The sequence below is a fragment of the Oncorhynchus clarkii genome, unplaced genomic scaffold (genome assembly GCF_045791955.1).
Source record: "Oncorhynchus clarkii lewisi isolate Uvic-CL-2024 unplaced genomic scaffold, UVic_Ocla_1.0 unplaced_contig_2788_pilon_pilon, whole genome shotgun sequence".
NCBI lineage: Eukaryota > Metazoa > Chordata > Actinopteri > Salmoniformes > Salmonidae > Oncorhynchus > Oncorhynchus clarkii.
The window spans coordinates 4645-28291 of NW_027259572.1; the positions used below are offsets into that span (position 1 = coordinate 4645).

Sequence of the window (23647 nt, forward strand, 5' to 3'; positions counted from 1 at the left end):
TTGTCATGTGTATGGGGGTAAAAAGGTTGTGTGCAGTAGAGTGTTAAACAGATAACACATTAAGGAAGATGTTATGAATCTCACAATCACATATTTTCAATGATTTACTTGAATCAGAAAATGATCTTAAACTGTCAACAACAAAACAAACTAATACAAAAAAATGTAATACAAAACAATGAGATATATATAAATATATTGGCTTTTTACAAGCAAACTAGACCCAAATGCTATGTGTGGAAGGACAATCCTGCTTCAACTGTACACCAGTGGAACACATTAAGGAATATTATTACCAGTGGAAAGGTACTAATTGTAGTAAACACGCAGGTTGTATTTTGTCCAAATATACATGAAATAACACAGGAAATAGTGGAAAACAGCCAGTGAAATTCTCGCAGAAAGAAACAGTTTGTTTTTCTCATCCAGCTCTGCTCATTCAGGCAGCTTCAGAAAGAAACCCTGGGCCAGCAGCACCCAGTGGTGACAGACAAACAGGCCAAAAGCCTCAGAAAGCAGGGCTCTGCTGTCCTCTAGTGGTGAGGTTGAGGTACTTACAGAAGTTGCCAGGAGGCTGGATGCTGTGCCTGGTCAGAGAACACCATCCTACAGGGAATATGTCTCTGGAGTCAAACTGGCACCAGTAGTCGAAGGCCCCTCTCCAGCCGTCAAACATCACAAAGATCTCATCACCTAAAAATAAAGATTACAATAACAAACAGTAAGACATAGCAGGAGATACATCAACCACACGACAAATAGGGAACAAAGGAACAATAGTGTTATAGTAAATAAAACACATTATAGAGTTACAGTTATAAAGTTGTCCTCCAAAGAAATGGGGTAAAGGTGGGTTAAATTTAAAAAAGATCTTGTCACCTTTGACCTCTCCGATGGTTGCCGGGCAGATCAGGTAGGGGTTCTTCTTGTCCACTGCTTCTAGCTTCATCCCAGGTTTAAAGAGGTTCTGGGAGGGCTTGGAGGGTTCCTACACACAGATAACTCTGTTAGTCCAGACCAGACAGATCTGTTTATATACACACACACACAGATAACTCTGTTAGTCCAGACCAGACAGATCTGTTAGTCCAGACAGATCTGTGTATATACACACACACAGAGAACTCTCTGTTAGTCCAGACCAGACAGATCTGTATATATATATACACACACAGAGAACTCTGTTAGTCCAGACCAGACAGATCTGTTAGTCCAGACCAGACAGATCTGTTAGTCCAGACCAGACAGATCTGTTAGTCCAGACCAGACAGATCTGTTTATATATACACACAGAGAACTCTCTGTTAGTCCAGACCAGACAGATCTGTTTATATATACACACAGAGAACTCTCTGTTAGTCCAGACCAGACAGATCTGTTTATATATACACACACAGAGAACTCTCTGTTAGTCCAGAACAGACAGATCTATATATATATATACACACATACGTAAATCATTGATACACTACAATCATTGATCAGTAAATCAATACACTACAGTACAGCTTTAAGGTCCAATGTGAAATGTTCCATTTTTCTTCCTTGACCTTTTTAAAAGCTGTGGCTGGTGCCATCTCTGCTCCAGTCAGGGTTCTCAGGAGGAACATAGGCCACGAGGAGGCGTTCATTCTGAAGCCTAAAGACAAATCAAAGAAGAAGTTCAAGATTTAGAATATATTGCTGCTTTATTGCTGATATAAGCAAGTGCAACACTACACTATAATGTGTTATAATATGTTATAATATGTCTTAAAAACATATGATATGTTATAATGTGTTATTATGTGTTATTATATGTTACGTTATAATGTGTTATAATGTGTTATAATGTGTTATAATGTGTTATAATGTGTTACGTTATAATAAACAAAAAAATAAACAAAGATCATTTGTAAAAATCCAAATAACTTCACAGATCTTCATTGTAAAGGGTTTTAACAATGTTTTCCATGCTTGTTCAATGAACCATAAACAATTAACGAAGATGCACCTGTGGAACGGTCGTTAAGACACTAACAGCTTACAGACGGTAGGCAATTAAGGTCACAGTTATAAAAACTTAGGACACTAAAGAGGCCTTTCCACTGACTCTGAAAAACACCAAAAGAAAGATGCCCAGGGTCCCTTCTCATCTGTGTGAACGTGCCTTAGGCATGCTGCAAGGAGGCATGAGGACTGCAGATGTGGCCAGGGCAATAAATTGCAATGTCTGTACAGTGAGACGCCTAAGACAGCGCTACAGGGAGACAGGACGGACAGCTGATCGTCCTCACAGTGGCAGACCACGTGTAACATCACCTGCCCAGGATCGGTACATCCGAGCATCACACCTGCGGGACAGGTACAGGATGGCAACAACAACTGCCCAAGTTACACCAGGAATGCACAATCCCTCCATCAGTGCTCAGACAGTCCTCAATAGGCTGAGAGAGGCTGGACTGAGGCCTGTTGTAAGGCAAGTCCTCACCAGACATCACCGGCAACAAACCCACTGTCGCTGAACCAGACAGGACTGGCAAAAAGTGCTCTTCACTGATGAGTCGCGGTTTTGTCTCACCAGGGGTGACGGTCGGATTCACGTTTATCGTCGAAGGAATGAGCGTTACACCGAGGCCCGTACTCTGCTCGTTCTGTGCGTGATTTCCTGCAAGACAAGAATGTCAGTGTTCTGCCATGGTCAGCGAAGAGCCTGGATCTCAATCCCATTGAGCACGTCTGGGACCTGTTGGATCGGAGGGTGAGGGCTAGGGCCATTCCCCCCAGAAATGTCCGGGAAATTGCAGGTGCCTTGGTGGAAGAGTGGGGTAACATCTCACAGCAAGAACGGGCAAATCTGGTGCAGTCCATGAGGATGAGATGCACTGCAGTACTTAATGCATCTGGTGGTCACTTTTGATTTTGACCTCCCCTTTGTTCAGGGGCACATTATTTCATTTCTGTTAGTCACATGTCTGTGGAACTTGTTCAGTTTATGTCTCAGTTGTTGAATCTTGTTATGTTCATACAAATATTTACATTTGCTGAAAATAAACGCAGTTGACAGTGAGAGGACGTTTCTTTTTTTGCTGAGTTTATGTTATGCTATAATGTGTTACACTATCATGCGTTGTGCTATAATATGCTATAATGTGCTATGTTATAATATGCTATAATGTGTTATAATATGCTATAATGTGTTATAATGTGTTATAATATGCTATAATGTGTTATAATATGCTATAATGTGTTATGCTATAATGTGTTATGTGTTATGCTATAATGTTATAATGTGTTATAATATGTTATAATGTGTTACGCTATAATATGTTATAATATGCTATAATATGTTATAATATGCTATAATATGTTATAATATGCTATAATATGTTATAATATGTTATAATATGTTATAATATGCTATAATATGCTATAATGTGTTATAATGTGTTTGGTTATAATATGTTATAATGTGTTATAATGTGCTATAATGTGTTTGGTTATAATATGTTATAATATGTTATAATATGCTATAATATGTTATAATATGTTATAATGTGTTATAATATGCTATAATATGTTATAATATGCTTTAATATGTTATAATATGTTATAATGTGTTATAATATGCTATAATATGTTATAATATGCTATAATGTGTTATATATAATGTGTTATAATGTGTTATGCTATATATAGGTTATATAAAAAGCACACCCAGAGGAAATGATTTAGTGTAGAGGTGCTGACTAATGGTGAATAAACTGGAAGGTATGGAAACAAAGAGAGTCGCACCATCCATGTACAGCTGAAGTCAGAAGTTTACATACACTTAGGTTGGAGTCATTAAAACTAGTTTTTCAACCACTCCACAAATTTCGTGTTAACAAACTATAGCTTTGGCAAGTCGGTTAGCTGCTTTGTGCATTACACAAGTAATTTTTCCAACAATTGTTTACAGACACATTATTTCACTTGTAATTCACTGTATCACAATTCCAGTGGTTCAGAAGTTTATTAACACTAAGTTGACTGTGCCTTTAAACAGCTTAGAAAATTCCACAAAATGACGTCATGGCTTTAGAAGCTTCTGATAGGCTAATTGACATAATTTGAGTCAATTGGAGGTGTACCTGTGGATGTATTAACAGGCCTACATTCAAAACCAGTACCTCTTTGCTTGACATCCTTGGAAAATCAAAAGAAATCAGCCAAGATCTCAGAAAAACAATTGTAGACCTCCACATGCAAATCAATCCCAGAACAACAGCAAAGGACCTTGTGAAGATGCTGGAGGAAACAGGTACAAAAGTATCTATATCCACAGTAAAACGAGTCCTGTATCGACATAACCTGAAAGGCCGCTCAGCAAGGAAGAAGCCACTGCTCCAAAACCACCATAAAAAAGCCAGACTACGGTTTGCAACTGCTCATGGGGACAAAGATGGTACTTTTTGGAGAATTGTCCTCTTTGGTCTGAAGAAACAAAAATATAATTTTGGGCCATGATGACCATTGTTATGTTTGGAGGAAAAAGGGGGAGGCTTGCAAGCCGAAGAACACCATCCCAACTGTGAAGCACGGGGGTGGCAGCATCATGTTGTGGAGGTGCTTTGCTGCAGGAGGGACTGGTGCACTTCACAAAATAGATGGCATCATGAGGACGGAAAATTATGTGGATATCAAGACATCAGTTAAAACTTGGTCGCAAACGGGTCTTCCAAATGGACAATGACCCCAAGCATACTTCCAAAGTTGTGGCAAAATGGCTTAAGGACAACAAAGTCAAGGTATTGGAGTGGCCATCACAAAGCCCTGACCTCAATCCCATAGAACATTTGTGGGCAGAACTGAAAAAGCGTGTGCGAGCAAGGAGGCCTACAAACCTGACTCAGTTACATCAGCTCTGTCAGGAGCAAGGAGGCCTACAAACCTGACTCAGTTACACCAGCTCTGTCAGGAGCAAGGAGGCCTACAAACCTGACTCAGTTACACCAGCTCTGTCAGGAGCAAGGAGGCCTACAAACCTGACTCAGTTACACCAGCTCTGTCAGGAGCAAGGAGGCCTACAAACCTGACTCAGTTACATCAGCTCTGTCAGGAGGAATGAGGCCTACAAACCTGACTCAGTTACACCAGCTCTGTCAGGAGCAAGGAGGCCTACAAACCTGACTCAGTTACACCAGCTCTGTCAGGAGGAAGGAGGCCTACAAACCTGACTCAGTTACACCAGCTCTGTCAGGAGGAATGAGGCCTACAAACCTGACTCAGTTACACCAGCTCTGTCAGGAGCAAGGAGGCCTACAAACCTAACTCAGTTACACCAGCCTGTCAGGAGCAAGGAGGCCTACAAACCTGACTCAGTTACACCAGCTCTGTCAGGAGCAAGGAGGCCTACAAACCTGACTCAGTTACACCAGCTCTGTCAGGAGCAAGGAGGCCTACAAACCTGACTCAGTTACACCAGCTCTGTCAGGAGGAATGGGCCAAAATTCACCCAACTTATTGTGGGAAGCTTGTGGAAGGCTACCCAAAACATTTGACCCAAGTTAAACAATTTAAAGGCAATGCTATCAAATACTAATTGAGTGTTTGTAAACTTCTGACACACTGGAAATGCGATGAAATAAATAAAAGCTGGAATAAATCATTCTCTCTACTATTATTCTGACATTTCAAGACAGGGAAGTTTTACTAGGATTAAATGTCAGGAATTGTGAAAAACTGAGTTTAAATGTATTTGGCTAAGGTGTATGTAAACTTCCAACTTCAACTGTATGTATAACCTCACAGTAATTCATTTTTTACCCAATAAATGACTGGGAGATTATACATATAGAGTGTGCAACTCTTTGTTTTTATGTTATATTATAATATGCTATATGACATGTTATAATATAATTTGATATAATATGTTATGTTATTATATGTTATGTTATAATATGCTATATGACATGTGTTATGTTATAATATGATATAATATGCTATATGACATGTGTTATGTTATAATATGATATAATATGCTATATGACATGTGTTATGTTATAATATGATATAATATGCTATATGACATGTGTTATGTTATAATATGATATAATATGCTATATGACATGTGTTATGTTATAATATGTTATAATATGATATGTTATAATATGCTATATGACATGTTATTATGTTATAATATGCTATATGACATGTTAATATGTTATAATATGATATAATATGTTATGTTATTATATGAGATGTTATAATATGTTATAATATGTTGTCATAATATGTTATAATATGCTATATGACATGTTAATATGTTATAATATGATATAATATGTTATGTTATTATATGTTATGTTATAATATGTTGTCATAATATGCTATATGAGATGTTATAATGTGTTGTTATAATATGTTATAATATGCTATATGAGATGTTATAATGTGTTGTTATAATATGTTATAATATGATATGTTATAATATGCTATATGAGATGTTATAATATGTTATAATATGCTATATGAGATGTTATAATATGTTATAATATGATATGTTATAATATGCTATATGAGATGTTATAATATGTTATAATATGCTATATGAGATGTTATAATGTGTTGTTATAATATGTTATAATATGATATGTTATAATATGCTATATGACATGTGTTATGTTATAATATGTTATAATATGTTATAATATGCTATATGAGATGTTATAATGTGTTGTTATAATATGTTATAATATGCTATATGAGATGTTATAATGTGTTGTTATAATATGTTATAATATGATATGTTATAATATGCTATATGAGATGTTATAATATGTTATAATATGTTGTTATAATATGTTGTCATAATATGCTATAATATGTTGTCATAATATGTTATAATATGCTATATGAGATGTTATAATATGTTATAATATGATATGTTATAATATGTTATAATACGTTGTTATAATATGTTGTTATAATATGTTATAATATGATATATGAGATGTTATAATATGTTATAATATGATATGTTATAATATGCTATATGAGATGTTATAATGTGTTGTTATAATATGTTATAATATGCTATATGAGATGTTATAATGTGTTGTCATAATATGTTATAATATGCTATATGAGATGTTATAATATGTTATGTTATAATATGATATGTTATATGAGATGTTATAATATATGTTATAATATGATATTTGATATGTTGTAATATGTTATGTTATATTATGTTTATATATTATAAACTGTCATATCTCTCTATGTAGCCTTACCCAGAGGTGGCTGTAGCATGTCTCCTCTCCTCTCACAGGCTGGATGTCTAATAAACTGTCATATCTCTCTATGTAGCCTTACCCAGAGGTGGCTGTAACATGTCTCCTCTTCTCTCACAGGTCCCTATAGGCTGGATGTCTGAGGAGTCCACCAGTCTCCAGAAATCGTTGGTGTTGTCACTCCCGTCCAGACGGAGACGCAGACGTGTCCCCATCATACCCATCACCGTGGCGATGCAGATGGACGTGTTGTTCCGAGGGTCGTGGGCTTCCAGCTTCATACCAGCCTTGAAGTCATTACTGGGAGGGAAACGGGACTGGGGGAGACAGGAGGGCAATGGATCAGTCAATAATGGAATGATCTGCTTATATGGGGCGGTAGACAGCCTAGTGGTTAAGAGTGTAGGGGCGGTAGGTAGCCTAGTGGTTAAGAGTGTAGGGGCGGTAGGTAGCCTAGTGGTTAAGAGTGTAGGGGCGGTAGGTAGCCTAGTGGTTAAGAGTGTAGGGGCGGTAGGTAGCCTAGTGGTTAAGAGTGTAGGGGCGGTAGGTAGCCTAGTGGTTAAGAGTGTAGGGGCGGTAGGTAGCCTAGTGGTTAAGAGTGTAGGGGCGGCAGGTAGCCTAGTGGTTAAGAGTGTAGGGCGGCAGGTAGCCTAGTGGTTAAGAGTGTAGGGGCGGTAGGTAGCCTAGTGGTTAAGAGTGTAGGGCGGCAGGTAGCCTAGTGGTTAAGAGTGTAGGGCGGCAGGTAGACTAGTGGTTAAGAGTGTAGGGGCGGTAGGTAGCCTAGTGGTTAAGAGTGTAGGAGCGGTAGGTAGCCTAGTGGTTAAGAGTGTAGGGGCGGTAGGTAGCCTAGTGGTTAAGAGTGATGGGGCGGTAGGTAGCCTAGTGGTTAAGAGTGTAGGGCGGCAGGTAGCCTAGTGGTTAAGAGTGTAGGGGTGGTAGGCAGCCTAGTGGTTAAGAGTGTAGGGCGGCAGGTAGCCTAGTGGTTAAGGGTGTAGGGGTGGTAGGTAGCCTAGTGGTTAAGAGTGTAGGGCGGTAGGTAGCCTAGTGGTTAAGAGTGTAGGGGCGGTAGGTAGCCTAGTGGTTAAGAGTGTAGGGGCGGTAGGTAGCCTAGTGGTTAAGAGTGTAGGGCGGTAGGTAGCCTAGTGGTTAAGAGTGTAGGGGCGGTAGGTAGCCTAGTGGTTAAGAGTGTAGGGCGGCAGGTAGCCTAGTGGTTAAGAGTGTAGGGGCGGTAGGTAGCCTAGTGGTTAAGAGTGTAGGGGCGGTAGGTAGCCTAGTGGTTAAGAGTGTAGGGGCGGTAGGTAGCCTAGTGGTTAAGAGTGTAGGGGCGGTAGGTAGCCTAGTGGTTAAGAGTGTAGGGGCGGTAGGTAGCCTAGAGGTTAAGAGTGTAGGGCGGTAGGTAGCCTAGTGGTTAAGAGTGTAGGGGCGGTAGGTAGCCTAGTGGTTAAGAGTGTAGGGCGGTAGGTAGCCTAGTGGTTAAGAGTGTAGGGGCGGTAGGTAGCCTAGAGGTTAAGAGTGTAGGGGCGGTAGGTAGCCTAGTGGTTAAGAGTGTAGGGGCGGTAGGTAGCCTAGTGGTTAAGAGTGTAGGGCGGTAGGTAGCCTAGTGGTTAAGAGTGTAGGGGCGGTAGGTAGCCTAGTGGTTAAGAGTGTAGGGCGGTAGGTAGCCTAGTGGTTAAGAGCGTTGGGCCAGTAACTGGAAGAAAAAAAGATCTGTCATTCTGCCCCTGAACAAGGAAGTTAACCCACTGTTCCCCGGTCGCCAAAGACGTGGATGTGGATTAAGGTCGGCCCTCCGCTCCTCTCTGATTCAGAGGGGTTGGGTTAAATGCGGAAGACACGTTTCAGTTGAATGCATTCAGTTGTACAACTGACTAGGTATCCCCCTTTCCCTATCTAAACCTAATGTTATGTAAGGCAGAGTTTTATCTAAACCTAATGTTATGCTAATGTTACCAAATTGTTGACACCTTTTCTAATCCTCTCAGATCTAGGAATGCATGGGGGGGGGGGGGGGGGTTGATCTGGGATTGGACACAAGTCAAAAAGCACTTCCTAAAGCAGCCCTTAGTGTTGTAGTTACTAGGTCATATCTACCTGTCTGAAACAGCTGGGAGAAGCGGCTGTGGATGACGTTTCCTTAAGGTACTCCTCCCAACTGAAGGGTTCTGGCAAAACAAAAGGGCATAGTTCATCCTATCTGACAGTCGTAGGTTACGCTACATTGTGACAGAGAAGAACATTGCAGGAGACGTATCTGACAGTCGTAGGTTACGCTACATTGTGACAGAGAAGAACATTGCAGGAGACGTATCTGACAGTCGTAGGTTACGCTACATTGTGACAGAGAAGAACATTGCAGGAGACGTATCTGACAGTCGTAGGTTACGCTACATTGTGACAGAGAAGAACATTGCAGGAGACGTATCTGACAGTCGTAGGTTACGCTACATTGTGACAGAGAAGAACATTGCAGGAGACGTATCTGACAGTCGTAGGTTACGCTACATTGTGACAGAGAAGAACATTGCAGGAGACGTATCTGACAGTCGTAGGTTACACTACATTATGACAGAGAAGAACATTGCAGGAAACGTGTTTAATACCATTAGATTTATCCAGAGAGGGGGGACCGGTTCCCGGAGAGGGGTTACTTCTCTCAGGTTTCTCCCTCCTCTCTTCTTTTGGCTCTGAAAAGGAGACAATTCAACCTCTTATGAATACACTTTAGAGTAGAATAGAAAATAATAGAACCAATCCAACACAAAGCATTAAAAAAAGGTGTTGACCTTTCTGAGGTGTTCGGCCCATTGTGACCGATGGTACCACCAGGTGCCAGGTGAGGAGACCACAGACTGGTCAATGTGCCACTACCGACGCGGTGCTGAGCTCCTAGAGCAGATACACAGAGAGAGACATGTATTTGTTAACCTGTATTTAACCAGGAAATCCCAATGCATTCTTTTTTCTTAACTTTTATTTAACCAGGAAGTTCCATTGAGGTCAAGATACCTTTTTAAAACAAGGGAGACAAGTAGAGTGAGGCGGGGCCCCTCGTTCTAGGTTGGTACAGCAGGCAAAAAAATCTATATCCACAGCTTGTTTCCGCAAGAGTACACACAAAGAAAAATCTATTGGAGAAATATCTAACAGCAATGACTGAAATGGAGGGGAATTTTTGATCATCTTCATTGTCACAGCAACTAAAGCAGCAGAAGCTGGGAACAGGACACAGAAGGAAATGGATCAGCGTTAAATCACCACGAACGCATTCTGAGGGAATGAAAACCATAAGTGGATTTCATCACTGACAGACAGTGTAATAATTGACTGGGCCTCCGGAACATGCAGGCTTCTGAAGATCAAAGAGTATTTGGAGAAGTGATGAGGTCACAGCTGTCATGGCTGTAGACGGTACAGTAATACATGCCGTGTAGCAGACACTTTTATCCACAGTACAGTAAGACTGGAGTCCACGCTCTTGTACCAGCCCATACAGATGAGTTAGGACACCTTGAACAACTTCTACCCACATGAAAGGTGCGGCTTTTAGTCACATCCAAAGTAGTGAAAAGGAGGCAGACAAAAGGAAGATCCGTTCAATGTACAGAAAAAAACAGACATAACCTTTCTACAAATAACATGACCCAGGCTGAACACTGTAGCCCCCAGACAGACAGAGTAATAACATGACCCAGGCTGAAGACTGAAGCCTCCAGACAGACAGAATAATAACATGACCCAGACAGACAGACAGAATAATAACATGACCCAGGCTGAAGACTGTAGCACCCAGACAGACAGAATAATAACATGACCCAGGCTGAACACTGTAGCCCCCAGACAGACAGAATAATAACATGACCCAGACAGACAGACAGAATAATAACATGACCCAGGCTGAACACTGAAGCCTCCAGACAGACAGAATAATAACATGACCCAGGCTGAAGACTGAAGCCTCCAGACAGACAGAATAATAACATGACCCAGGCTGAACACTGTAGCCCCCAGACAGACAGAATAATAACATGACCCAGGCTGAACACTGTAGCCCCCAGACAGACAGAATAATAATATGACCCAGGCTGAACACTGTAGCCCCCAGACAGACAGAATAATAACATGACCCAGACAGACAGACAGAATAATAACATGACCCAGACAGACAGACAGAATAATAACATGACCCAGACAGACAGAATAATAACATGACCCAGGCTGAACACTGAAGCCCCCAGACAGACAGAATAATAACATGACCCAGACAGACAGACAGAATGAATAACATGACCCAGACAGACAGAATAATAACATGACCCAGAACACTGAAGCCCCCAGACAGACAGAATAATAACATGACCCAGGCTGAACACTGAAGCCCCCAGACAGACAGAATAATAACATGACCCAGACAGACAGACAGAATAATAACATGACCCAGGCTGAACACTGAAGCCCCCAGACAGACAGAATAATAACATGACCCAGGCTGAACACTGAAGCCCCCAGACAGACAGAATAATAACATGACCCAGGCTGAAGACTGAAGCCCCCAGACAGACAGAATAATAACATGACCCAGGCTGAACACTGAAGCCCCCAGACAGACAGAATAATAACATGACCCAGGCTGAACACTGAAGCCCCCAGACAGACAGAATAATAACATGACCCAGGCTGAAGACTGAAGCCCCCAGACAGACAGAATAATAACATGACCCAGGCTGAACACTGAAGCCCCCAGACAGACAGAATAATAACATGACCCAGGCTGAACACTGAAGCCCCCAGACAGACAGAATAATAACATGACCCAGGCTGAACACTGAAGCCCCCAGACAGACAGAATAATAACATGACCCAGGCTGAACACTGAAGCCCCCAGACAGACAGAATAATATCATGACCCAGGCTGAAGACTGTACCCCCCAGACAGACAGAATAATAACATGACCCAGGCTGAACACTGAAGCCTCCAGACAGACAGAATAATAACATGACCCAGGCTGAAGACTGAAGCCCCCCAGACAGACAGAATAATAACATGACCCAGGCTGAACACTGAAGCCTCCAGACAGACAGAATAATAACATGACCCAGGCTGAAGACTGAAGCCCCCAGACAGACAGAATAATAACTGATGTTGTCTAACAATAAGAACCTGTTCGAAATGTAGTGCACATGCACATCCAATCAAATCATTCTCCCAGTGCAAGTTACAAAACAATAGCACATAGGCAGGAAAGGAAATGTGCCCACAGAGCCAACTGGATAAGTCTGTTTTTAGGTAGGTAACAATGAGCAATGGAGCCTAGACCACTCTGGTTCTACGGATATCTTACATTGTCAAGATGAAACCAATCACCAAAGAGGACGCTCAAGGTGAGAAAACATCCATCTAACCAGTGAAGTCCCAATGAAATCCATGTGATGGAAAAAGATGAAGAAATTCTCTCTCTATCAACATCTCTCCTGAGCCAACAAAAATGTCAGGTTTAGGTTTTGCAGTGTAACAGCTCTCTGTCCCTCTCCCCAGCCCCTCTCTTCCCAGCCCCCTCTCTCTCTCTCTCTCTCTCGCTCCCTTCCTTCCTCCCTCCCCTTCTTAGATGTGGATCTCATTGAGCTTGCCCCAGCCATAAAGATTCCTAGCCTCCGTAAAAGGCCATTAAGCCATGTACATCTGGGGGAGTCTGTCTGGGGGAGTCAAGAACTCTAACATGAAAAGGATTCCAGAACCTCTCATTAACAGACAGACGATGTGTGTCTGCTCACTGGTCGAGGCCGCGTTCCATTCAGGAGGGCCTCGCCCCCAGGACAGAAAGGAGTGGAGATGTCCCCACTTAACAACAGGAGAGGAAGTGCTAGTGTTTTAGTTAGGCCTGGTTCCTTATTACTAGAGGAGGGCAATTCCACAATAACGGAATTACACTTTGACTCCAACTTTTCACTTGAAAATGAAACAGACTTATGGTAAAATCTCCCTCAGTTTTTTATGCGACCATGTTTTCCAAAACTCTTAAATATCTGCTCCGAATTAAGATTCAAAGATGTCTGCAGAAAGAATGGGGTGTCAGCTATGCCTATGACATCACATCTTGAGTAAAAAAAAAAAAAAAGTTGGTTGTTGAACTACAGTAGGTGAAGTGGATTTACATCTGTTAACAGAATTTTGGTAAGGTCCCTGGTAATTCCCAGCCCTAGTAGGTAGGTATCAGTAAGGAGAGATGGAATTAACTGGAGAGAGAGAGAGAAATGCTATATTGGTCTTCACTGTCTTGCTTTGACCACCAGATGGCAGAAGAGAGTAATGAGCTTAACAACAGTATGCCAGAGGAAGGAATGACATTAGCAGGTGTCAACTGTTTAGTGACTACTAGGATTTACCATTGTAGCCAATTCAATTGCAGTAATTCCGTTACAGATTTTTTTGGTAATTCCGTTGTGAACTTTTATCTTAAAAGATGTGGGTTTTTGGTAACGGAATTAGAACCCACTGGGCAAAAGTTGGTTTCCTCAACATTGTTCACGTCATTTTTTAAAACGTTATAATTAAGTGATGACATTGAATCAGCGTGGAAAACTGATTAGATCTGCAAAAAGTTACCACCATTTTGTTTTTTTACCCAACTTTGAACCTACATTTTTAGTTGAATTCATGTTAGTTGACAACTCAACCAAATGTAAATCAAAACTAGATCTTCCCAGTGGGAAGGGCACAAGGCAATGTTTTGGAAATGTACAGAAGGCAAGTCTCCAAAAGTAAATCTAGGTGTTGATATTAGTTGGCAGGGGCCTTTACTTCCACATGACTGTTTTGATGTATTTCCAATACTTCTTTGGACTTTTCCTGATAGATGTTTTCTAAGACCTTTTTCCATCTGTTTGACCAGAAATCAAAGCCTTTGATTATTACACATTTATAGGATGGAAAATGGTTGAAGAATGTATATATGCCTTAATTAAAATAAAATATATATAGACTCTTAGCTTTCATTTGACATGCTACTATGAACTTCACATGTTGGCGCTCATGGGTCCTTTTTAAAATGGAAATGCCCAGGAGGAGATCACCGACCTGTTCCTAAACCAAAATAATATATATAGTAATATCTGTGTGTAATGTCCATGCATCTTGGAAGGTCAGAGAGAGCATCTGACACTGTTCCTTAGCTTGGGGGGGGACCACAATAATAATACCATACTAAATAATTCTGACAATAATAATACCATACTAAATAATACTGATAATAATAATACCATACTAAATAATACTGACAATAATAATACCATACTCTGACAATAATAATACCATATTAAATAATACCATACTAAATAATACTGACAATAATAATACCATACTAAATAATACTGACAATAATAATACCATACTAAATAATACTGACAATAATAATACCATACTAAATAATACTGACAATAATAATACCATACTAAATAATACTGACAATAATAATACCATACTAAATAATACTGACAATAATAATACCATACTAAATAATACTGACAATAATAATACCATACTAAATAATACTGATAATAATAATACCATATTAAATAATACCATACTAAATAATTCTGACAATAATAATACCATACTAAATAATACTGACAATAATAATACCATACTAAATACTACTGACAATAATAATACCATACTAAATACTACTGAAATTAATAATACCATAGTGAATAATACTGACAATAATAATACCATACTAAATACTACTGAAATTAATAATACCATACTGAATAATACTGACAACAATAATACCATACTGAATAATACTGACAATAATAATACCATACTAAATAATACTGACAATAATAATACCATACTAAATACTACTGACAATAATAATACCATATTAAATAATAATACCATACTAAATAATAATACCATACTCAATAATACTGACATTAATAATACCATACTGAATAATACTGATAATAATAATACCATACTAAATAATACTGACAATAATAATACCATACTAAATAATACTGACAATAATAATACCATACTAAATAATACTGACACTAATAATACCATACTAAATAATACTGACAATAATAATACCATACTAAATAATACTGACAATAATAATACCATACTGAATAATACTGATAATAATAATACCATATTAAATAATACTGACAATAATAATACCATACTAAATAATACTGATAATAATAATACCATACTAAATAATAATACCATACTAAATAATACTGACAATAATAATACCATATTAAATAATACTGATAATAATAATACCATACTAAATAATACTGATAATAATAATACCATACTAAATAATAATACCATACTAAATAATACTGACAATAATAATACCATACTAAATAATACTGACAATAATAATACCATACTAAATAATACTGACACTTTAATAACATCCTATTAAAAGGTTATAATGTATAAAGGGATGGCTATACCAGTAGTCCATCATAAACAGTACAGTACTGATATACACTTCTTTCATTTAGTAGATTAATAATATGACAAACACCACTAAGGGATTATTATTCTATTGTTCAGTTTTTGTTGTCATGGGAAGGAAATGTTCTATTTTTACTAACCTGTAACATAGGGTTTCTTAAACTATGGGTAGGGTCCCAAAGGGGGCCCTGGGAATGTCAGGGGTGAGTCATGAGAATACAGTGCCTTGCAAAAGTATTCATCCCCTGTAAGGGTCGTGTGTGTAGCTGGTGTAGAGAGTCAGGCGCAGGACAGCAAATATGAGTAGTCAACGTACTTTTACTCAAAATGACAAATGTACTAAATAACATTACGAGCACACAATGACGGACCGAAAATACAATAAACAATCACTCACAAATACAACATGGGGAACAGAGGGTTAAATAATAAACAAGTAATTGGTTGAGTGAAGCCAGGTGTGATAAGACAAAGACAGAACAAATGGAAAATGAAAAGTGGATCGGCGATGGCTAGAAAGCCGGTGACGTCGACCGCCGAACGCCGACCGAACAAGGAGAGGGACCGACTTCGGCGGAAGTCGTGACAACCCCCTTGGTATTTTTCCTATTTAGTTTGCTTTACAACCTGTAATTTAAATGGATTTTAATTTGGATTTCATGTAATAGACATGCACAAAATAGTCCAAATTGTTAAAGTATTTTTTTTTTAAATAGTTTGTTTAAAAAAAATGTAAAAAATGAAAAACAGAAAAGTGGTGTGTGCATATGTATTCACCCACTTTACTATGAAGCCCCTAAATAAGATCTGGTGCAACCAATTACATGGTCAACTGGTCAGAATTTAAGGAATGATGGATGGTGCTAAATACAGGGAAATTGTTGAGAGAAACCTGTTTCAGTCTTCCAGAGATTTGAGACTGGGATGGAGGTTCACCTTCCAGCAGGACAATGAACCTAAGCATACTGCTAAAGCAACACTCGAATAGTTTAGGGGGTAACATTTACATGTCTTGGAATGGCCTAGTCAAAGCCCAGACCTCAATCCAATTGAGAATCTGTGGTATGACTTAAAGATTGCTGTACACCAGCGGAACCCATCCAACTTGAAGGAGCTGGAGCAGTTTTGCCTTGAAGAATGGGCAAAAATCCCAGTGGCTAGATGTGCCAAGCGTATAGAGACATACCTCAAGAGACTTGCAGCTGTAATTGCTGCAAAAGGTGGCTCTACAAAGTATTGACGTTGGGGGGGGGGGGGGGGGGTGAATAGTTATGCACCCTTAAGTTCTGTTTTTTGTCTTATTTCTTGTTTGTTTCACAATAAAAAACATATTTTGAATCTACAAAGTAGTAGGCATGTTGTTTTAATCAATTGTTTCAAAAATCCATTTTAATTCCAGGTTGTAAGGCAACAAAATAGGAGAAATGCCAAGGGGTGAATACTTCCCACTGTATATCTATTATTACACACTATGTATTATTAGTTTGGGTTGTTGGAGGACGATTTGGGTCACAGGAGGACCATCAATTTCTCATTTGGGTCTCGAGCTGAAAAAGTTTAAAAGGGTAGCAAGCATTAGTTTTTACTCACCACGGTAAGAACACAGCACGGCCAAAGACTTAGTAACGTAGTTGTAGTTCCGATCTGGTTACCTATCAGTACAAACATAGTCATGTTTTTGGGTTATTACATACTTATTAACTTATTTCCGGATAACTTCTAAACTACCCACAATTTCTCAACGTCATATGGAGGAGCTACTCTATGCTAGCGAATTCAGCCCAAGCCGGCTAAGGTTAGCCACACCTCATGCTTTTCACTGACTTTGTGGCTGTGCAGTGGTGTAATGTACTTAAGTAAAAATACTTAAGTACTGCTTAAGTACTGCTTAAGTACTGCTTAAGTACTTTTTTGGGCTATCTGTACTTTTCTATTTTTGACAACTTTTACTTCAATACATTCCTAAAGAAAATATTGTAATTTTTACTCCATACATTTTCCCTGACACCCAAAAGTATTTGTTACATTTTTAATGCTTAGCAAGACAGGAAAATGGTCCAATTCATGCACTTATCAAGAGAACATCCCTGGTCATCCCTACTGCCTCTGATCTGGCAGACTCACTAAACACACATGCTTTGTTTGTAAATTATGTCAGAGTGTTGGAGTATGTTCCTGGCTAATCATAAATTTAAAATAAAAAAACTAAGAAATAGTGCCGTCTAGTTTGCTTAATATAAGGAATTTGAAATGATTTATACTTTTAATTTTGATACTTAAAACCAAATTATTTTAGACTTTTACTCAAATAGTATTTTACTGGGTGACTTTCACTTGAGTCATTTTCTATTAAGGTATTTTTACTTTTACTCAAGTATGACAATTTGGTACTTTTCCACAACTGTGGCTGTGTTATCTCGGTGGGCTGTGTTATCTAGGTGGGCTGTGTTATCTCGGTGGGCTGTGTTATCTAGGTGGGCTGTGTTATCTAGGTGGGCTGTGTTATCTAGGTGGGCTGTGTTATCTAGGTGGGCTGTGTTATCTAGGTGGGCTGTGTTATCTCGGTGGGCTGTGTTATCTAGGTGGGCTGTGTTATCTCGTGGGCTGTGTTATCTAGGTGGGCTGTGTTATCTAGGTGGGCTGTGTTATCTCGGTGGGCTGTGTTATCTCGGTGGGCTGTGTTATCTAGGTGGGCTGTGTTATCTAGGTGGGCTGTGTTATCTAGGTGGGCTGTGTTATCTAGGTGGGCTGTGTTATCTAGGTGGGCTGTGTTATCTCGGTGGGCTGTGTTATCTCGGTGGGCTGTGTTATCTAGGTGGGCTGTGTTATCTCGGTGGGCTGTGTTATCTAGGTGGGCTGTGTTATCTAGGTGGGCTGTGTTATCTCGGTGGGCTGTGTTATCTAGGTGGGCTGTGTTATCTAGGTGGGAACCTTTTAGCAAGCAGGCACCGGGGCCTTCTTGCCATGGGCTCCAAACGACAGAGAAACTCATACCTGCTTGCTGTAATTGTGTAATACCTTGTCTGTTCTCCTTTTTGTTTTTTTCAACTTTTTGGCATGTTCTCTGTGAAGTAGGCTATGGGAGTTTTGCAACTTTTCCAACCTTGGATTAGTGCTAACGCGCTAGTTGACGGACATCTGAAATCTATTTTGGATTTCGGCCCGATGAAGAGCCCGTCTCCCGTCTCTCCTCTCTTCGGTAGCTAACTCAGCTTGCACTCTTTTAACGGATGGGCCCCACAACTCTTTTAAAAGTGTTTGCATCGGATGGGCCCCCCACTCTTTTAAAAGTGTTTGCATCGGATGGGCCCCCAACTATCAATATGTCAGTCTCTGCGTTCTCTTTGCTTTTCATATGCAGTTACGTGTTAGTTGTGTTCTAGCTGGTCTCCAGTAGGAGAGCTCTAGCTTGCCGACCATAACCGTGGTGGTTGGCTAGGCTGGCTAGGCTAATAGCTAGTTGGCTAAATAGCTACCTTTAGCTGGCTGGTTAGCTTGCTGGCTATGATAACTGCATATAGCTAACATTCATTGATAACTGGTTGTATGGTGTTATATATTTCCAAGACTTTGGTTTACTTTAAAGTAGCTGTAAGCCAGGTGTTGATAGCTACTGGCTGATAGGGCTAACATTAGCAGGCTAGTAGGGCTAATGTTAGCAGGCTAATAAGGCTAACCTTAGCAGGCCATTAGGGCTAATGTTAGGTTAGTTGGCTAGCAACCTTGCAAGTTTATTTGTAAAAAATAAACTTACTTGCTTGTAAGTTGGCTGAAAGTAATTGAAGCCAGTAATCATGAGTGCCAACGATTTGGTTTAATTTGAAGTTAAACATTTGAAGTTATTCCTTTAGGAGTTTACATTTTAGGGAATAGGTTGGCTTGCAGGGTCTTCCATATTACATCACACCCTTGAAAAACCTTTCCCGACACGACTTCGGCATTCTTTGGAAATTCTGATCTGTTTTATGTAATAATTCCCGAAAATAACTTTGCATTGGGATTTTTCATGTGTATACTAACGCAAATCCTTATGTTACATGTGGTTACGTTTGTTACCTACTCTTTAAGAACCGTTGCTGTTACACCATAAAATCTCTATTTGATACATTGTATAACATGACATGAGGTGAATGGTGTCCGAGTAAAACGAATGTAGGGGGCGTGTCCACATCGAGTGGCTGCACTCCTCAGAAGTGGGCGTTAACCGAAGAGGCTCACAGCAGTTTAGAAATTAGAAAAATATGCCCTTAGTTTATCTTTCGTTAATACTTATTTAATTCATTAATATATATATATATATTACAAAAATGGGTACATAGATAGACAACTGTTAAGCATTCTCTTAGATAAAGAAAAGCCTATTGATTGACTCATTGTTTTTCAAAGAAAACCCTGTGCAAATAAGTTTTGGGGGAAATACGGCAAGCCTAGTGTAAATAAAACAATAAAGTATAAATAAAAACATACTAACGTGTGTTGGCAATCAATTGAATAAATAAAACATCGGCGTGTGATGCGTTTCCTTTTCCCTTTTTCATCATTCTCTCTGTTCCTGTCAATGATGTCAGCTAGGAACTAATACTACGATTTAGAAATGGAGCATGTGCCTCGATCATATCTCCACAATTATTATTATTATTATGATCTCTTTCTCTGAAAGAAATTGACCATCGTAAACACCAATAGCGCCCACTGTGCAGCAGTAGAGTCCAGGGAATATGTCACAAGAGCCAAAATGTGCCATGAAAAATACACACCGAGCTCATGGCGTAGTACTCATTGTTTACGTTTAATCTCTGCTCTCTCAGTGTTTGTACATAGCCTACATAAACCCGTAGGCTTAGATGAGAGCGAAAATTCCTTAAACTATATCTGGAAGTTATCATGAAATACACACAATGTAGTACTCACAGTTTCGAGAAGCTATTCGCGTCAGATCCTTCATTTGCCATCAGATGCAGGCCGCCATATTCCGTGTTCTACACCACGCGCATGTCCAACAGCAAGCTGCAATTTATGTTTTCCACTGTAGGTTTTATAATAAGGGGAATTTATTCATAGATTCTATAAAATACAGAATATCTTTCTGTGAAATTAACCATATTTACTAAATATATTTATAAGGAAACGAAACTACAATAGACTAGTGGTACTTTTTTGCATAGTAGAAGGAATATAAATTAATTGAATCTGAATAAAAATATGTACAAAATATATAGGAAAATGCTATGAAAAACATATGCTATGGCAAAGGATCTATATTAGCAGAGAGAGAGTGAGAGAGTTAGAGAGGGTGATAGTGAGAGTCTACTATTTTGTCACCGAGTTTATTATAAAACAAACAAACAATTAGATGAACACATAACATTTACTTCCCTCATTAACATGATTCTGAATGAATAGAATAGAATAGAATAGAAGGAGATGCCACAGGTAGCCTAATGGTTTCAGACTGTTTTGGGCTTTGTTAGCTCATTTCCATAGAATGAGCATTGAAATAACAACACAGACAAATAATTTAGAGATGGTTTTAATATTCAATTATTTCCTGATTTCACCTTTTCTTGCATTTAAACTAATTATGTAGTACAGAAGAAATACCATAACATAGCATTATTATTATTAACTAGGCTAAGTTAAATAATAGAGTAGAATAGGATCAAATAGCCTGCATGGCTCTAAGACTTTCAGCACTGTCAAAGCAGGACAGACCGTCACTAGAGAACTAGAACCTAAATAAAATCCCGCCTTTTGGACAATGTTTTACACTTACTCTACCCTCATAGGTTAAGAGAAAAAGGGTGTAGGTGGAATGACCCTTCTCGCCTTTCTATTGGTCTAAACTGACGCCAGTCAGAAGGATGCGGTTGCAGCTTTAACCAGCAGTAGGCTGAGTATAGAACACGGTGCAGGTTAATATTAGTTACCGTTGAGGCTAGCTGCATCCGACACTTCGTTAAAGGATGATGCAGGTGGAATCGTTTTATCCGTTTCAAAGATCTGACTGAGTGAGTATTGGATCGTTTAACCGTTAAATGTGTTTTCCCCGTTTAGTATGCTGTTGTTCTGTTCTGTCTCCACCATCACACCACATCATCATTTTCATGGACATGGTGTTATTCAGTCAGTGCAGATCGAGTTATTTTTTCCATAGACTGCACAGGCAGGCATAGCTTACAGTCAACCTGATGACAATTATACGAGCTTATTATCCAGATGTCCTTCTGTCATTCTGTTATATCACAGACATAACATCTCATTTGTCATGAGAATGGAATCAGGTTTTGGTAAAGCCGTGTGTTGCTAGACATCGTGATCGATACATGGCATAGCCTACATAGGCTGCCTACATTACATGGTGATGCAGGAGTGGGAGGCTGACAGAGGAGGCTATAGGAATGCTGTTTTGCTTTGCTTTAGCGTCACTGCGATTTAGAGACGCAGTTTCATCGCACACCATCTCTCTCTCTCTCTCTCTCTCTCTCTCTCTCTCACTCTCTGTGTCTCACTGTCTCTCTTTCGCTCTCTCTCACTCTGTCACACCAACGCACACACACACAAACACACACAAACACACACACACACACACACACACACACACACACACACACACACACACACACACACACACACACACACACATACATACACATACATACAATCCATCATTCATCATTCCAAGTTATGAACCTGTGGGATGTAGCAACCCCAGAATAGCAGCAGGGACTAGTTTGTATCTGTTCATTTGCCTGTTGCCTGGGGTATTTCCTACAACGTAACAGTTGTAGATGTTGAGCTTTTGGGAACCACTGCCTCTGTTTTCTAGGTTAGTCCACAGATAGAACAATGATGTTTCACCAGATGTATACATCTGAAGCATCCGGTTGGCGTTTCCACTCACCTCCAAATATGGTAGTGACAGGAAGCCCAGTGGCCGGCAGTGGGAGAAGATTTTGGCCACGTTATGCACATTTTCTCATCGCAATTTCTCAATGCAATTTTCTGTTCCCCAAACTAGAATCTATTATGAACAGAGTGTACTAAGTTTTAGACAGATTTTACCCTTTGCCAAAGTAAATAAATGAATAGTTGTTTAGACAGAGTGCGAAGGGAGAATTTAGTTATTGCACAGAGTAGGCGTTCCCTAACAGAAATATGCAAATACATGCTAGAACGCTCAAATAGGGTCTTGCTAGCTCCTGATTGGCTCTGCCCACCTCCTTGCTTGTTCTATAATTGATTAGCCCCCATTGGAAGGACAGGCTGTGGTCTATTTTGGGTTAGTTATACTAATCTAATGCTATTTCCTCATTTAATGATTTAATGAAATAATAACTGCAGTTAGTTAGCACAGAACAGTACATTCCATAAGCCAACAATGTGCAGAATATTTTAAACTACAGTTCTACATTTTTTTGATGTGTTTTTTTTCTCCTTCATGTGTTTTCTGTGCGGGCGTTTTCCTAAGTGCAGAACATACCTCTAAGGAAAATGGTTGGGGTCAGCTGCTGTTTTTACACTCATGTTCCTTCTTAACTATGTGGAAGTCCTGCCTATGGGAGTTGATTCCAGAGTGTTTGTTTGCCACACATGATGTGGAGGACACTGACTGTGCAGTTATTACCAAGGCTACTGTAGTGGAAGACGTCAGCTGTAACATGTTGCCAGCCAAGCGGTCCAGGGATCACCGGCATTTGGAAATATGCACTGATTATCCACATCCTTTTTGTAATGATATTTACAGCATTCATTTCATTCCTTATTTTGACTGTGATTCCCCCAACACATACTCCCCAAAACGAGGTTGTTGTAGGACCCAGTTCGGCAGTGTCTGTGATTCCCCACACATACTCCCCAAAACGAGGTTGTTGTAGGACCAAGTTCGGCAGTGTCTGTGATTCCCCAACACATACTCCCC

At 39.5% G+C, this 23647-nt stretch overlaps 1 protein-coding gene across 1 annotated transcript; it reads right to left on the reverse strand.

Moving 5' to 3' along the window:
* Nucleotides 1-508: 508 nt before the first annotated feature.
* On the reverse strand, nucleotides 509-20719 carry LOC139400322 (sex comb on midleg-like protein 2). Its single transcript, XM_071145290.1, has 9 exons — nucleotides 20641-20719; nucleotides 17320-17381; nucleotides 10040-10142; nucleotides 9857-9940; nucleotides 9348-9418; nucleotides 7339-7573; nucleotides 1551-1639; nucleotides 880-988; nucleotides 509-693 (listed from the first exon to the last, which is right to left on the reverse strand). The coding sequence occupies exons 3-9, from the start codon at nucleotides 10059-10061 to the stop codon at nucleotides 509-511; spliced, it is 795 nt and encodes a 264-aa protein (XP_071001391.1). The 5' UTR covers nucleotides 10062-10142; nucleotides 17320-17381; nucleotides 20641-20719.
* Nucleotides 20720-23647: the final 2928 nt, after the last annotated feature.

What these genes read in the sequence shown, in the direction of transcription:
- LOC139400322 (XM_071145290.1), bottom strand. Translation starts at nt 10,061, where the DNA reads ATGGGCCGAACACCTCAGAAAG. An exon ending in CTCCCAGCTGTTTCAGACAG is followed by an intron (nt 7,574 to 9,347) that starts GTAGATATGACC and finishes TGTCTCCCCCAG; the next exon opens with TCCCGTTTCCCTCCCAGTAA. An exon ending in CATGTTACAGCCACCTCTGG is followed by an intron (nt 1,640 to 7,338) that starts GTAAGGCTACAT and finishes ATTTGTCTTTAG; the next exon opens with GCTTCAGAATGAACGCCTCC.